The sequence below is a fragment of the Carcharodon carcharias genome (assembly GCF_017639515.1).
Source record: "Carcharodon carcharias isolate sCarCar2 chromosome 27 unlocalized genomic scaffold, sCarCar2.pri SUPER_27_unloc_1, whole genome shotgun sequence".
Lineage (NCBI taxonomy): Eukaryota > Metazoa > Chordata > Chondrichthyes > Lamniformes > Lamnidae > Carcharodon > Carcharodon carcharias.
In genome coordinates, this window is record NW_024470624.1 from 1,844,855 (window position 1) to 1,862,756 (window position 17,902).

Here is a 17,902-nt window from a genome sequence, read left to right on the forward strand (position 1 = left end):
GAGCCAAGGTTTCCAGGCAAAAACAGAATTACCTGGAAAAACTCAGCAGGTCTGGCAGCATCGGCGGAGAAGAAAAGAGTTGACGTTTCAAGTCCTCATGACCCTTCGACAGAAGTTCTGTCGAAGGGTCATGAGGACTCGAAACGTCAACTCTTTTCTTCTCCGCCGATGCTGCCAGACCTGCTGAGTTTTTCCAGGTAATTCTGTTTTTGTTTTGGATTTCCAGCATCCGCAGTTTTTTTGTTTTTATCTCAAGGTTTCCAGGCAACCGGCTGACGGCTCCGGCCAGAGCGAGAAGCCGCTCGGGAGAGGGGAAGCTGCGCATGTGCGGGGAGCCCGCCCCTTCCCTTCATGCTGAGGGGTTGACCAATGGGGAAAATTGGAGGACCGGAAGGACTCTGGTGCTCCAGCCAATCAGAGCACGGGCTTTGTGTGAATGAAGATTGCGTTTCACACAGACTAAAACTTCCTTCTGTGTCCAACATCTGTGAGTAAAACACTTTCTTTTCTCCCCCTTTCCATTTCTTTTCTAGTCTTGTAATAAAATGCTGTAGCTACATTATATATTTCCAGTCATAGAGTCATTATGGCACAGAAGGACTGCATTCAGCAACTCGTGTCTGTGCCAATTCTCTGTAGAACAATCCAATCTGTCTCATTCACCCTCAATATCTCCATTCTCTCTGCCAGAAGTTTCCTTCAAGTGTCTGTCCAATTTCATTTTAAAATTATTGATCTTCTCTGCTTCCACCACCCCTTAGGCAGCAAGTTCCAGGTCATGACTGCGCGCTGTCTACATTTTCATTCTGTTCTTTCACAGAGTCTGGATGTCACTGGTTAGGCCAGCATTTTAAATGCCCATCCCTAATTGCCCTTGAGAAGGTGGTGTTGAGTGACCTTATTGAACTGCTGCAGTCCACATGGTGTAGGTACAGCCACAGTGCTTTTAGGGAGGGATTTCCAGGACTTTGACCCAACAATAGAGAAGGACCAGCCAATATCTTTCCAAGTCAGTGTGGTGAGTGGTTTGGAGGGGAACCTGCAAGTGATGGTGGTGGTGTTCCCATGCTTCTGCTGCCCTTGTCACACTAGGGGATAAATAGAGTTCTTTCTCACATTCCCCTTGTATCTTAAGCAGGTGATAGAGTGCAGTATATTACACATTTTTCATGCTTTAAACACATATATGGTTAACTACCTACTTGAAGATTTTCAGGTTTCTGTGCCCTGGACAGGAAGCAATGAGCGTGGATCTGTTGATCAGCATGAATCAGGAGAATTGGAAGGGTGCATATTAGGTACAGCAGTGAGAATGGAGGGACAGTGTGTGGGACAAAGATTCACACCTTTTGGGGAATGACAGAAGACAGAATGTTCCACATGAACTAGAATTCTCAGTTCTAAAATGTTCTCCTGTACTGAATATTACAAACTCTTTTTTACAGGATATCAAAAGGGGAGGATTTTCAGACAAAAATCTCAAAACAAGCATTATGTTAAGATCTGACAGAGTCGCTTGATTCATTGGAATGCGAATACTCTCAAGTTTTGAATCTGGAAGGAGAAATGTTTAGTCTGTTCTGTCTGCTTCAAAAGATTTTAAATGTTGTTGCAACTGGAAAATCACCGAGACGCACACACACACCTGAGTGAGAGTGTTTCAGTGCACTGACTGTGGAAACAGCTTTAAACAGTTAAACAGCCTGAATAGACAACACAGTGCAGAGAGACAGTACAAGTATTCCGTGTGTGTCCGAGGCTTCAACTGATTGTCAAACCTGGAGATTCACAAGGACACAAGCACCATGGATAAACCATGGAAATGTGGAGACTGTGGGAAGCGATACCGAATCCCATCTGAACTGGAAATTATTCATCGCATTCATACCGGGGAGAGGCCTTTCACCTGCTCTGAATGTGGGAAAGGATTCACAAGGTCATCCCACCTGCTGAAGCACCAGCGGATTCACACCGGGGAGAGGCCGTTCACCTGCTCTGAATGTGGGAAGGGATTCACTGGCTCATCCCACCTGCGGACACACCAGCGAGTTCACACTGGGGAGAGACCATTCACCTGCTCTGAGTGTGGGAAGGGATTCTCTCAGTCACCCAACCTACTCACACACCAGCGAATTCACACTGGAGAGAGACCGTTTAGCTGTTCTGTGTGTGGGAACAAATTCAGTCAGTTATCCAGCCTGCGGACACACCAGCGATTTCACACTGGGGAGAGGCCGTTCACCTGCTCTGAGTGTGGAAAGGGATTCGTTGAGACATCGAGTCTGCTGACACACCAACGACTTCACACTGGGGAGAGGCCATTCATCTGCTCTGAGTGTGGGAAAGGATTCACTCAGTTATCCCACCTGCAGAAACACCAGAGAATTCACACTGGCGAGCGGCCATTCACCTGCTCTGTGTGTGGGAAGGGATTTGTTCATTTATCGAGCCTGCGGAGACACAGGCAAGTTCACAAGTGATTCCAGGGGTTGGATTCTGCTGTTATTGCTGCTGTTAATCACATCCAGGACTGAACCATGTTCATTCTGACACTGGGTGAAGTGCAAGGGTCAGAGGTTTATGCTGGACTGGCCAGTCTCATGACTTTGCTTCCAGTGATTATTTTTCAGCCTGGGAGTGCACATTTCCTCTGAATTGATCTGCAACAGTGATGAAACACATTTGTTTTATCCTGGATGGTAAACTGTCTTTTTCCAACCACTACAGGTAGATCTAAAATAAATACATTTGTCTCTGTTCCATTGAGTCTACAGCACAGGGCCAGGCCAGTCGGCTCAATTGGTCTCTGTCAGTATTTATTCTCCACATGAGCCTCCACCCACCCCTCTTCATCTCCCCCCATCAGCATATCCTTCTATTCCTTTCTCCCTCCTGTATGTATCTAGCTCCCCCTTAAATGTATTCATGCTATTCACCTCAACCACTCGCTGTGGTAGCGAGTTCCACATTCTCACCACTCGCTGGGTAAAAAGTTTCTTATGAAATCCCTATTGGATGATTGAAACCCTTCATCATCATAAAGACTTCCATCAGGTCACCCTTCAGTCTTCTCTTTTCTGGAGAAAAGCAGCCCCAGCCTTTCCTGAGGGTTAAATGCTCTCAGTTCTAGTATTATTCTTGTGAATCTTGTTACCCCTTCTCCAGTGCCTCTATTTCCTTTTTCTAAATGGAGATCACAGATGTTGACAGTACTCCCAGTGTAGTCTAACCATGGTTCGAAACAAGTTGAACATAACCTCCCTGCTTTTCAATTCTATCCCTTTAGAATGAAACCCTATATCTGGGCCCCACACTTTAGGAAAGATGTGAAGTTTTTCGAAACGGTGCAGAGGAGATTTATGAGAATGGCACCAGGGATGAGGGACTTTAGTTAGTTGGAGAGACTGGAGCAGCTGAAATTTCTGTCTTTGGATCATGGAGTCATTGGGACGTACAAAGAAGCCATTCAGCCCATCAAGTCCATATTTCCCTCAAGTGTCCATCCAATTGCCTTTTGAAGCTGTTCACTGTCTTGGCTTCCATCCCCCTCATAGGTAGCGAGTTCCAGGTCATTACCACTCGTTGTGTGAAAATATTCCATTTCACATCCGCACCCCCGACCCGCATCTCCTGTCCAAAACCTGAAATCTGTGTTCCCCTCATCCTTGTACCACCAGCGAATGGGAACAGCTTTTCTTTGTCCACCTCATCTAAACCTGTCATTTTCTTGTACACCTCTATCAAATCTTCCCTCAACCTCCCAGATTCAAGGAAAACAACCCCAGCCTGACACCTAAAATAATGAGCAATCCAAAGATGTTAATGCCTGAAGTCAATTGGGAATGTTTGATTTCTGTTTTAAAGATATGATGAATATATTGTATTGGACAGTAAAGGAATTGGAGTAACTCACCCGGGTGATCAGTGGAATGTATCAATCTGGTATCCACCTACATTCTATTGAAAGCCAGGGAGGTGAAGATGAGATGAATACGTTGATAGATTTCTCTGGGAGATATTTACATCCTTACCAATGAATTTTGTTTTAAAGAAAACCACATTTGACAGTCCGGCCACCACCTGAAATATCAGGACCATAACAGGGGGAGATAAGCAAAGACAGACACTCACATTGATCTTTTGATCAGCGCACCTGAAAGGTCAGAATATGTGGCCTGACATTGGGATACCGGTGTGAGTGTACAAATGTGATTTGTTACATGTGAAGACAATACGACACATAAATTCATGTTGAAGTGGACTGAAGACTGGGTCCCAAACATACCCAGCTACTTGACAAACAACATGACATGAAATGGTTAATGTGACCAGGAGAATGAGACAATATTTTGACATCATCAAAGCATTGAAGCAAACTCCAGAGAGAAACTGACTTTAAAACAATTAGTATAGTATTAAACACACTGGTCATAGCCATAAAATGAGTAAAATTGAAGTAACAGAGATAAACATTTGGGTTGGGACAATTAAAGCCATGGGAGAAATAATACTGAGTGAGAACTGTCCACAAGTTGGACAGGGGTAAGGAGAGAGCTGGAGAATCTTTTACATCCATGCTTGATCTGTTGCTTGAAGCATATGTCCTTATGTACTAATAACCTAGAACTCACGGTGCTCCTTCAGGAAAAGAAAAGATCGAATAGATATTACCCCAGGCGGGGCCAGGACAGAACTGAAAAATAATGGAGTGAAATTGAGTGAAGGGTTGGAGAGAGAGTTTTCCACCCCCTCAAGATGTGGACTGTAAGAATCCTGGGGGAATCCCTACTTCGGGTTTTCTTGCTAATTAGTGAACACTGAATTAAAAACTATGACTGGCTGTGCATTTATTTTTAATTTGATTGTTACACTTCTCCTGTTTTTATTCCTGTTGTGATTACTCTCTGGGTGAGGATGGTTGACAGGTGACAGGATGGGTAATTGTGGTTTGGGTCTTCATTGATCAAATGTTTTATTGATCCGAAAGGTGTAAAAGGGGCCAAACTTCAGCAGAAATCTGGCAGAGCTGAGAACAGATGACTTGCTAATTGGGAACAGGGAGATGAACAGCTCCCAGAGGACAGAGAAAACAAGAGTGCCTTGAATCCTAGATGACACCTGGGTGTCAAGGCCACCATGTTTTCACTGCTTGGCATGGGAATGCTGACTCCCTGTACTGGGGACGGAGTGTGGGAAGCCAATTGTTTGAGAGTTTGACGTGACTTGGGCGGGTACAGATGGTTCAATGACAGGTTTTGTAATTGGTCCGTTCAAATGTTAGCTCAGCAATGATTGGGTTAAATCAGTCTCCATAGATTTTGTGATGTAAAAAAGTATCAGAAGGGATTCCCCGAGCACAGAGATTTGTAGAGGTTTTACATATTGCATTGACTGGTGCCATGGCATCTGGGGCAGACCAGGGAGCATTTACGTGGAGATGGTGCTTCTACCCAGAGTGTAATGGTAATGCTGCTGCACTTTGATACTACTGCTCAGACATCAGCATGTGTCAGGTCTTATTTATACTGAATAAAATCTAACCACTGTCACCAATAAGGGTTATCACTGTGAATCATTTCAGCGTTTGTGAATGGGGGATAACGGGTTAATACATACAAATTAAGAGCAGGAGTAGGCTATTCGGTCCCTCGAGCCTGCTCCACCATTCAATAAGATCATGGCAGATCTGATTATGGTCTCAACTTCACTCTCCTTCCTAGCCCATCCCATTTCTCACCCTCAGCAATCAAGAATCTATCAAACTCAGTCTTAACACTATTCAATGACCCAGCCTCCACTGCTACAATAGCAATAGTGTCATTTCTTAAATAAGTAGACCAAAATTGTACACAATCCTCGAAATGTGGTCTCACCAAGGCCCTGTTCAGCTGCAGGAAAACATCCCTAATTTTATATTCTATTCCCATTGCAATAAATGACAACATGCCATTTGCCTTCCTAATCATTTGTTGTACCTGAATAATAATGTTTTGTGATTCATGTACCAGGACACCCAGATCCCTCTGTACCTCAGAGTTCTGCAATCCCTCTCCATTTAAATAATATGCTTTTTAAATTCTTCCTCCCAACGTGGACAAGTTCACATTTTCCCACATTCTACTCCATCTGCCAAATTTTTTGTCCACTCACTCTTCACAAATTATTTTCTATAAATATCTATAATATCAGCAAATTTAGCTACCATACATTCAGTCCCATTATTCAATTCATTTATATAGATAGTAAAGGGCTGAGGGCCCAGCATTTATCCCTTGTGGCACTCCACTTGTCACATCTTACCAATCTGAAAATGACCCATTTATGCCTACTCTCTGTTTCCTGTTCGCTAACCAATCCTCTATCCATACTGATATGTTACGCCCTCCACCACTAGTTCTTACTTTGTGTATTATTTCCTGGCTCCTTTGCCAATTACCTTAGAGGGACTCACTTTCTGTTGAAGAGCCTGCCAACCCCTCTCACCCACTTTCCCTAAAGTGAATAAATTTCATCATGAAATCAAATATTTTTACTGAAAAATGTTTAGTAATGAAATAGAACATGGTTTAAAAAACAAACAGAAAATTACTTGAGGATCAAAGACAACCAGGGTAAAAGGATGTGCACAATGATCTTGACCCAAGTGGTTTCTCTTCGGCTCCTCTGTACCCTGTTCCTATGACTCCCCACTTTGGACACAGGGGCACTGAACCCCGGGGGTCAGGTCACCCCCTCCCGCTGCCCCGATTGATTGGAGACCCATTTCCCAGTCAGTCCTCCAGCACCTTCCTGTCTCTCTATTAGTGTGACGTCCATGGCAGTTTCCCAACTGGGGCGCAGGCCCCATTATTCTCAGCTAGATTCAGACCTCAGCTCTGTCGTCGAGAAATCGAGAGACAGAAAGGTGCTGTGGATCAAATGGGAAGTTGAAACTTGTGGCTCTGAACCAAATGTTAGGATCTCTGTAAGGACTGGTAACTTCTAAAAAGAAATTCAAATTCCCAGTGAATAAATTAAAGGTTCACATGACAAGACATCAAGTTTTGTGACTTTTACTGCAACAAACAATCTAGAAGCAAAATTGACTAAACAGCACTTTTATTGGCAACATGTACCTTAAATTATCAAACATAAATTTGCTATTTTACTTTGACCATAATCAAAAATCCCACTGCAGAGTTATACTTTACTCTGTTCCTTAAGTAAATGCTCAATTCTCCTGGAACCAGTCCAAATTGACTCTTTGCTCTTGAGGGTTTACTTCCATTCTTTTCCTTTCCCAGTCTGGGAACGTTTAACCCCAGAATTGTCTTTCATAGTGAAGGTTCTCCTGGGTCATCCCTTTAACTCAAGCAAGGCAAATGTTCCAGTCTTGTTTTAAATCCTCACGAAACTGGTCTTTTCAATGTGAGCACAAAGTCCCATCCTCATTCCTGTGTGTTGAAACAGAGACTTGCTGCCTCTATCAGCTCTCTCAGATCCTGGCAGACTGATCTGTCTGTGAAATTCAGGGATGCCTTTTAGGAGAATTTTCCAATCTGACCCTGCAATGACTTCCCAAGGATCCTTCCCCTATTAAAGCCCAGCTCCATGGCATTGTGAATCACATGAGCCTTTTATCCAAGTAGACATAACCAATGAGTTGCCTTTTAGGCTCCCAACTTCATTCTATCTTGAAATTAAATAGAAAATTCAAGTGCAGCTGTTCACAAAATCTGACATTTTCGATACCTTCCTGGGACTTTGGAGACAAACAGACTAACTGAATATTGAATGATGCATGACACTTAGGAAGGACAGGAAGCTAGGAAAAGGTGAAAGGGTGGCATTTTTAATTAATGATGGCATTAGCACAATAGAGAGGGATGACCTAAGTTCAGGAAACCAGGATGTAGAAGCAGTTTGGACAGAGATAAGAAATGATAAAGGCTCGAAGTTACTTGTGCGAGTGGTGTACAGACTCCCTAACAGTAACCACATGGTAGGACAGGGTATAAAGGAAAAAATAATGGGAACTTTTCAGAAAGGTACAGCAATAATTATGGGGAATTTAAACTATATATACACTGAGAAAAGATGCGCAAAGGTAGCCTAGATGGGCAGTTCATCGAATATTTTGGTGATGGTTTCCTAGAACAGCACGTTCTGGAGCCAGAGAGCAGGCTCTCCTTGACCTGGTATTGTGCACCAAGATAAGATTAATTAATTACCTCATAATGACAATGCCTCTAGGTAGCAGCGATCACAATATGATTGAATTTTATTTTCAATTTGAGGGATAGAAGGGAGGGTCCAAGACTAGTATTTTAAACTTAAAGAAGGACAATTATGAGGGCATGAAAGCAGAGCTCACTAAAATGAATGACAATTTGGGTTATGGGATTGGTCAATAGAGATGCAGTGGCAGACATTTAAGGGGATATTTCAGAATATACAGAACAGATACATTCCAACAAGAAAGAAAAAAATCGAAGGTAAGGACCCACCATCCGTGGCTAATTATAAAAGCTAAAGATAGGATCAAACTTAAAGGAAAAGCATATAATTGTACAAGGATGGCTGGCAGCTTAGAAGATTGGACAGAATGTAAAAAACAGCATAGAATGACTAAAAGATTAATAAGCAGGGAAAAATTAGAGTATGAGAGAAAGCTAACTGGAAACAGAAAAACAGTTTCTATCGATGTTTCAAAAAGAAAAGAGTTAACAAAGTGAGCATTGGTCTTTTGGAAGTGAGTCCTGGGAATTAATAATGGAAAATAAGGAGATGGCAGTTGAATTGAACAGGTATCTTGCATCGGTTGTCACTACTGGGGATACAAGTAACATCCCAGAAATAGCTGTAAATCAGGAAATGGAAGGGAAGGAGGAACTCAAGAAAATTATAATCACCACAGGAGTGGTACTGAGCAAATAGTTGGAGCTGCAGGCTGACAACCCAGGTCCTGATGGACTTCATCCTAGGGTCTTAAAAGAAGTGGCTAGTGAGATAGTTTATGTGTGGGTTGAAATTTTCCAAAATTTCCTAGATTCAGGAATGTTCCATTCGATTGGAAAATAGGTGGGCAGAAAGCAGGCCAGTTAGCTTAACATCTGTCAGAGGGATAATGTGAGAAGCTATTAAAGACATTATAACAGGGCACGTAGATAAATTCAGGGTAATCAGGCAGAGTCAACACGGTTTTGTGACAGGGAAATCATGCTTAACCAGTTTATTGGAGTTCTTTGAAGAAGTAACATGTGCTGTGGATAAAGGGGAACCAGTGGAACACTAACTCAGATTTCCAGAAGACATTTGATGAGGTGCCACATCAAAGGTTATTGTGGAAAATAAAGTCTCATATAGGAGGTAGCATATTGGATAGAAGATTGGCTAGCTAACAGGAAACAGAGTAGGCAGAAATGGGTCATTTTCTGGTTAGCAAGATGTTATGAGTGATGTGCACAAGGATCAGTGCCGGCACCTCAATCTTTTAACAATTGATATAAATGACTTGGATGAAGGGACCGAAGGTATGGTTGCTAAATTTGCAGATGGCACCAAGATAGATAGCAAAGTAAGTTGTGGAGAGGACATAAGGAGACTACAAAATGATATAGACATGTTAAGTGAGTTGGCAAGGATCTAGCAAATGGAGTGTAATGTGGGAAAATGTGGAATTGTTCATTTTGGCAGGAAGAATAAAAACGAAGCATATTATTGAAAAGGTAAGAGATTGCAGAGCTCCGAGACACAGAGGGATCTGGGTGTCCTTGTGCATGAATCGCGAAAGCTAATTATTCAGGTCCACAAAGTAATTACGAAAGGTAACAGAATGTTATTGTTAGAAGTAGGGAGGTTATGCTTCAGTTATACAGGGTATTGGTGAGACCACATCTGGAGTACAGTGTACAGTATTGGTTTCCTTATTTAAAGAAGGACGTAAATGTATTGGAAGCAGTTCAGAGAAGGTTTACTAGCCTAATACCTGGAATGGGCGGGTTATCTTATGAGGAAAGGTTGGACAAGCTGGACTTGTATACACTGGAATTTAGAAGAGGAAGCGGCAACTTGATTGAAATATATAAGATCCTGAAGGGCCTCAACAGGGTGGATATGTAAAGAATATTTCCTCTTGTGGGAAAATCTAGAAATTGGGGTCATGATTTAAAAGTATTCTGTCGCCCATTTAAGACAGAGAACGTTTTTCTCTCATAAGGTAGTGAGCCTTTGGATCTCTCTTCCGCAAATGACAGTGGAAGCAGAGTCTGAATATTTTTAAGGCAGAGCTACATAGAATCTTGATAAGCAAGAAGTAAAAGACTTACTACTCTTTTGGTCACATTATGATCTTTGATCTAATGCAATCTTTAACTTCTCTTGTTGGCATCACTTTACTTGTTGGATTTTTGTTCCTGAAAGGAATCTATATTTGCTGTAACTATGTAATAATTCCTTCGATGTTAGCTATTGCCTGTCTACCATCATAACTTTTCATGTAGTTTCCCAATCTACCACAGCCAACTTGATCCTCAAACTGTGATAGTTTCTTTCTGTGAGAAACTCCCAGATAAATAATACAAAAGAACCATCTCACCAACACAGACCATCTCCATGGCAACATGGTGGCTCCAAACAGACATACAAACTAAATATCTTTTAACTTCCAAACAGCCCTTCCTTCTGTGATCATTCTGAAATCTGAAATTCGGTATTCTCAACAAGGCTCCAGCAGCATCAGCCCACTGGGGTCAAAGTCGTGAGACCGGCCAGTCCAGCAGAAAGAAACCCTCCATCACTCCCACTTCACCAAGTGTCAGAATGAACATGGTTCAGTCCTGGATGTGATTAACAGCAGCAATAACAGCAGAATCCAACCCTGTAATCACTTGTGAACTCGCTGGTGTCTCTGCAGGCTGGATAGCTGAGTGAATCCCTTTCCACACTGAAAGCAGGTGAATGGCCTCTCCCCAGTGTGAACTTGCTGGTGTGTTCGCAGATGGGATACCTGAGTGAATCCCTTCCCACACAGAGAGCAGATGAATGGCCTCTCCCCGGTGTGAATTCGCCGGTGTGTCTGCAGATGGGATGAGTGAGTGGATTCCTTCCCACAGTGAGGGCAGGTGAACAGCCTCTCCCCAGTGTGAACTTGCTGGTGTGAATGCAGTCTGCATAACCGACTGAATCCCCTTCCACACTCTGAGCAGGTAAACAGTCTCTCCCTGGTGTGAACCCGCTGGTGCCTGTACATGTTGGAAGAATCAATGAATCCCTTCCCACACACAGAGCAGGTGAATGGTCTCTCACCAGTGTGAACTCGCTGGTGCGTCTGCAGGTGGTGTAACCGAGCGAATCCCTTCCCGCAAACAGAGCAGGTGAATGGCCTCTCCCCGGTGTGAATGCGCCGATGAGTTTCCATCTCAGACGGGGATTTGAATCCCTTCCCACAGTCTCCACATTTCCACGGTTTCTCCATCGTGCGGGTGTCCTTGTGTCTTTCCAGGTTTGATCATCAGTTGAAGCTTCGTCCACACAGAGAACATGTGGACGGTTTCTTCCTGTGGTGAACGGTGATGTTTTTTCAGGCTGTATAACTGGTTAAAGCTCTTTCCACAGTCAGTTCACTGGAACACCCCCACTTGGGTGTGTATGTCTCAGGCCTTTTCCAGTCACACTGATGTTCGAAATTTTATGAAGCAGACAAAACACACAAACATTTCTTCCAGATTCAAAGGCCGATGTTATTTAGGTCTTGAGGAATTGAGTGACTGCCAGATCTTGATGTGAAGTTTGGTTTGAGATTTCTGTCTGTAAATCCTCCCCTTCTAATATCCTGTTAAAGGAATTCAGAACAGTCATCACTATCAGTACAGGATAGAATTCAGAACAGACAGTTCTAGTTTCTATGGAACGTTTTTTCCTCTCTCATTCCCCGAAAGCGGTAAATGTCCATCCCACACACAATCTCTCCATTCTCACTCTGCTGTACCTAATATACAGCCTCCCAATTCTCCTGAAGGTCCATGCTGATCACAGGTCTATGCTCACTGCTTCATGACCAGGACACAGAGATCAGAAGAAATAGGAGCACAAGTAGGCCATTCAGCCCATCGAGCCTGCTCAACCAGTCTGTGAGATCATGGCTGACCTACCTCAGCACCATTTACTTGCACTATCCCCAATAGCCCTTAATATCTTCAATATCTAAAACCTAACAATCTCTGTCTTAAATATATTTAATTACTGAGCCTCCACAGTTCTCTGGGGTTGAGAATTCAAAGCTTCACCACCCTTTGAGTGAAGAAATCCATCATCATCTTAGCTTTCACCCCTTGACTCCCTTGTCGATCAAAAATTTGTGTAACTTGTCCTTGAATTTATTCAATGACCCAGCCTCCACTGGTCCTTGCGGAAGAGAATTCCAAAGACAAACGACCCTCTGAGGGAAGAAATTCCTCCTCATCTGTGTCTTAAATGGGAGGCACCTTATTTTTAAACCGTGTCCCTATTTCTAAACTCCCCCATAAGTGGAAACATCCTCTCAGCATCTGTCAAGCTGTCTCAGAATCCGATATCTTTCAATAAGATCACCTCTCATTCTTCTCAATTCCAACTTGAATAGGCCCAGCCTGCTCAATCTTTCCTCATAAGACAATCCCTTCATCCCAGGAATCAGCCAAGTGAACCTTATCTGAACTACTTCCAATGCAAGTCTATCCCTGCTTAAAGAAGGATCCCAGAACTGTACACAGTACTCTAGGTGTGGTCTCACCAATACTCTGTAGAACTGCAGTAAGACTTCCCAACTTTTATACTCCATCCCTCTTGCAATAAAGGCCGACATTCCAAATGCCTTCCTCATTACTTGCTGTATCTGCATACTGACTTTTTGTGATTCACATACAAGGACACCCAGATTCCTCTGTACTGCAGCATTCTGCAGCCTCTCTCCATTTCAATAATATTCTACTCTTCTATTCTTCTTGCCAAAGTGGACAACCACATATTTGCACACATTATACACTATCTACCAATTTTACACACACTCACTTCACCTATCGCTATACCATTGTGGACTCTTTGTATCCTCCTCACAACTTGCTTTCCTACCTATCATTGTATCATCAGCAATTTTGGCTACAATACAGTCAGTTCCTTCATCCAAGTGATTAACATGGATTGCAAATATTTGAGGCCCCAGTAATGATCCCTGCAGGACTTCACTGCTTACACACTGCTAACCTCAAAGTGACCCATTTACCCCGCCTCTCTATTTCCTGTTAGCCAATCCTCTATCCGTGCTAATATATCACCCTGAACACCATGAGCTCTTATCTTGCGCAGTCACCTTTTATGTGACCCATTAGCGAATGCCTTTTGAAAATCCAAATATGCGACATCTACTGGTTCCCCAATGACAGATGTTAGATTGACTGGCCTATAGTTTCCTGCATTTTGTCTCCCTCCTTTCTCGAATGGTTGTGTTACATTTGTGGTTTTCCAATCCGCTGGATCCTTTCCAGAATCTCGGGAATTTTCGAAGCTGACAAACAATGCATCCACTATCTCTGCAGACACTTCCTTTAAGATCTGAGGAAACAGGCCATCAGGTTCTGGAGACCTGTCAGCCGTTAGTCCCATTAGTTTTCCTGGTACTTTTGTTCTGGAGATCGTGGTTGTTTTAAGTTTCTTCTTTCCTTTTGTCCCCTGTTTTTTTACTATTCTTGGGATTTTTTAGTGTCTTCTACTGTGAAGACAGATACAAAATTCTTGTTCAAAGACTCTACCATTTCCATCTTTGCCATTATTAATTTCCCAGTGTCACCCTCTAGGGGATCAAGACTTGCTTTCACTACTCTTTCCCTTGTTACATACTTCTGGAAGCTTTTACTGTCTGTTTCATATTTTTTGCTAGTTTTCAGTCACACTCAGTTGCTCTCTTTTTGTTCATGATGCTTTGTTGGTATCTAAGAATTTTCCAAACTTCTGGCCCACCACTAACCTTTGCAGCATTGAAAATCATCACCCAGGCTGCTAGTCTTAAATATCTGTCAGTGCCTACAATAATGGGCTAATTGTAACATACAGTAGAAGATTATTTCAACAGCGATATGGGTGGGATATGAACAAGCACTTTATTTCAGCAGCAGGTGGTCATGTCCTGGAACTCGCAACCTCTGAGGATGGTGGAAGTGGAGACAATCAATAATTTCAAAATGAAATTTGTTGATCATTTGACGGAAATAAACTGGTGGGGGAACGAGGAAATAGTGGGAGAATGGGACAGACAGGATTACTTCAGAGAATTGGCATGGACTCGAGTTGCCGAATGGGCTCCTTCTGTACTGTAATGACTCTATGACTCCAAATACACAACGTAGCTACATATACAAGACTAGAAATAAGAATATATAAACTTTATTACAGAACCATAAATAAATAACCATGTAATAACACTAGACATATCTCTGTCCTATACTAATTTACTGTCCCCTAAATGTCAGCCATCTCCTGGGGAAACCACCCATTTAATTGTGAACATTAGGAAAGAGACCATCCTTTTAGCCAGACAAATAAATGTATCAAGCTGAGAGAGCAAAGGATGTCAATGTCTTTAAGAAAGAGAGAGAGACCTAGGCCAACCTTTCCAGAGTCTGCACCCTCCCTGGATTCACTTCCTTTCCCTTCAGTTCTTGCAAGTCAACAATGAGAAAAGAAATGGAAAGGGGGAGAAAAGAAAGTGATTTACTCACAGATGTTGGACACAGGACGAAGTTTTACTCCGAAGCTCATTGTCCAACTTCCGCATTGTGACGTCCACAATGGAACCCTGCCTGAATCAGCCAATAGGAAATACGCTGCCAGGCGCGCGGACACGGGAGCCCCGCCCCCACCCATTGTTCCCCCTCCCCCTCCACCTCCTCGAGCCAAGGTTTCCAGGCACCCGGCTGACGGCTCCGGCCAGAGCGAGAAGCCGTTCTGAGAGCTCGCGAGAGGGGAAGCTGCGCATGTGCGCAGGAGAGCCCTCCCCTTCCCTTCATGCTCAGGGACTGACCAATGGGAAGAGATGAAGGACAGGAAGGACTCTGGTCCTCCAGCCAATCAGAGCGAGGACTTTGTGTGACTGAAGATTGAGCTTCACAGAGACGAAAGCTTCCTCCTGTGTGAATGAAGATTGAGCTTCACACAGACTAAAGCTTCCTCCTGTGTCCAACATCTGTGAGTAAAACACTTTCTTTTCTCCCCCTTTCCATTTCTTTTCTCATTCTGGGGGCAAATTGATGACTTGCAGGAACTGAAGGGAAAGGAAGTGAATCCAGGGAGGGTGCAGACCCTGGAAAAATTGGCCCAGGTCTCTGTCTCTCTCTTAAAGACATTGACATCCTTTGCTCCCTCAGCTTGACACATTTATTTGTCTGGCTAAAAGGATGGTCTCTTTCCTAATGTTCATAATTAAAGGGGTGGTTTCCCTAGGAGACGGCTGACATTTAAGGGGCCAGTAAATTAATACAGGACAGAGATATGTCTAGTGTTGTTATATCTTATATGTACACTGAGCTGAGGAGAAATGTCCTCATCCAGAGAGCGGTGAGCCTGTGGAATTTGTTACCACAGAAAGTAATTGAGGACAAAACATTGTCTGTTTTCAAGAAGGAGTTAGATACAGCTCTTGGGGCAAAAGAGATCAAAGGATATGGGGAGAAAGCAGGACTAAGCTTTGAGCTGGATGATCAGCCAAGATCATAATGAATGGCGGAGCAGGCTCGAAGAGCTGAATGGCCTATTGCTGCTCTTAGTTTCTATGTTTCTATTAGATATATTTATTATAATTTCTTGTGTTCTGATATAGTACTGTAGCTACATTATAAATCTCCAGTCCTAGATTTGTTAAGACGCAGAAGAAGACTAATGGGCACCTTGAGTCTGTATCAACTCTCTGTGGAGCAATCCAGTCAGTCCCATTCCCCCTCTGTATTCCTGTACTGCTGCAAGTCTATTTCCTTCAAGTGCCTATTGAATTTCAGTTTGAAATCATTGGTCTTCCACCTGCCTTACAAGTTGCGAGATCCAAATAATGACCACTCACTGTAATAAACTACAGTTGTGAACATTTTGAATCATGGAATTCATTAAAACTAGAATTGTGTGTTCTAAATTTCTATTCTGTACTGACAGTGATGGATTTTGTAATCTCTTTCTACAGAACATAAGAAGTTGAGGATTTGAAGACATGAAATTCACAACAAACATCACATCAAGATCTGACAGACTCACTCAATTCTTCAGGAGCTGAATATCATCGACCTTTGAATCTAGCTGGAGAAATGTTTCTGTGTTCTGCCTGCTTCAAAAGATTTTAAGCATCAAGGTGACTGGAAATGCACCGAGATGCATACATCCAAGTGAGGGTGTTCCTGTGCACTGACTTGTGGAACAAGCTTTAACCAGCTATGCAGTCTGAAAAAACATCACAGCATTCACATTGAGGAGAGACATTATACATGTTCTGTGTGAGGACAAGGACACCTGCACCATGGAGAAACCGTGGAAATGTGGGGACTGTGGGAAGGGATTTCGGGCCCCCTCTGATCTGGAGATTCATCGACGCCGTCACACTGGGGAGAGGCCGTTCACTTGCTCCGTGTGCGGCAAGGGATTCAGTCAGTCATCCAGCCTGCTGCAGCACCATGTCACTCACAGCAATGAGAGACCTTTTAAATGCTCTGACTGTGGGAGTGCCTTCAAAAGATCTCATGACCTGACAGTCCACCAGCGCATTCACACTGAGGAGAGATCATTCAGCTGTTCTCACTGTGGGAAGACATTTGGAACATCCTCCAAACTGCTGATACACCAGCGTGTTCACTCTGGGGAGAGGCCATTCACCTGCTCCATCTGTAGAAAGGGATTCACTCAGTCAAGCGCCCTGTGGACACACAAGCGAGTTCACACCGGGCAGAAGCCGTTCACCTGCTCTGAGTGTGGGAAGGGATTCAGTGATTCATCACACCTGCAGAGACACTGGCGAGTACATTCTGGGGAGCGGCCGTTCACCTGCTCCGAATGTGGAAAGGGATTTACTCAGATATCCAACCTGCAGATCCACCAACGAGTTCACTCTGGGGAGAGGCCATTTACGTGCTCTGTGTGTGGAAAGAGATTCACTCAGATATCCAACCTGCAGATCCACCAGCGAGTTCATACCGGGGAGAGGCCGTTCACCTGCTGTGTGTGTGGAAAGGGATTCAGTCATTCATACACTCTGCAGAAACACAAGTGGGATCACATTGGGGGGAGGCCATTCACCTGCTCTGAGTGTGGGAAGGGATTCAGCGATTCATCCACATTGCAGACACACAAGCGGGTTCACACAGGAGAGAGGCCATTCACTTGCTCCCTGTGTGAGAAGGGATTCACTCAGTTATCCAACCTGCTGACACACCAGCGAGTTCACACTGGAGAGAGACCGTTCACCTGTTCTGAGTGTGGAAAGAGATTCACTCAGTCATCGCACCTGCGGAGACACCAGCGAGTTCACAAGTGATTCCAGGGGCTGGATTCTGCTGTTTTGCTGCTGTTAATCACATCCAGGAGTGAACCATGTTCATCCTGACACTTGGTAAAGTGGGAGGGTCGGAGAGTTTCTTTCTGCTGGACTGGCCGCTCTCATGACTTTGCTTCCAGTGGGCTGATGCTCTTTTAGCCTGGGAGTGCACATTTCTATTGAAATGATCCACAAAAGCTGATGAAGGACATTTATTTCATCCTGGTCAGTAAATAGTATCTTCCCAAACAATACAGGTGGATCTAAAATTTGTCTGTTCCATTGAGTCTACAGCACAGGGCCAGGCCAGTCAGCTCAATTGGTCTCTGTCAGCATTTATGTTCCACATGAGTCTCCACCCATCCCTCTTCATCTCCC

General features: G+C 43.6%; 2 protein-coding genes across 2 annotated transcripts in view; both read left to right on the top strand.

Annotated features, from left to right (window-relative positions):
* LOC121273703 (zinc finger protein 229-like) overlaps positions 1-17,902 on the top strand; it is a 1,112,939-nt gene that overhangs the window by 558,724 nt on the left and 536,313 nt on the right. The gene's annotated exons all lie outside the window — the stretch shown is intronic.
* LOC121273726 (zinc finger protein 271-like) lies at positions 245-17,902 on the top strand. Its single transcript, XM_041180888.1, has 3 exons — positions 245-487; positions 1,446-2,417; positions 16,520-17,902. The coding sequence occupies exons 2-3, from the start codon at positions 1,806-1,808 to the stop codon at positions 17,522-17,524; spliced, it is 1,617 nt and encodes a 538-aa protein (XP_041036822.1). The 5' UTR covers positions 245-487; positions 1,446-1,805; the 3' UTR covers positions 17,525-17,902.

Bases quoted from the DNA above. Each gene is read 5' to 3' on its own strand.
- LOC121273726 (XM_041180888.1), top strand. From the start codon at position 1,806: ATGGATAAACCATGGAAATGTGGAGACTGTGGGAAGCGATACCGAATC. The intron at 2,418-16,519 runs GTGTGTGGGAAG...TGCACCATGGAG, and splicing joins AGCGGCCATTCACCTGCTCT to AAACCGTGGAAATGTGGGGA.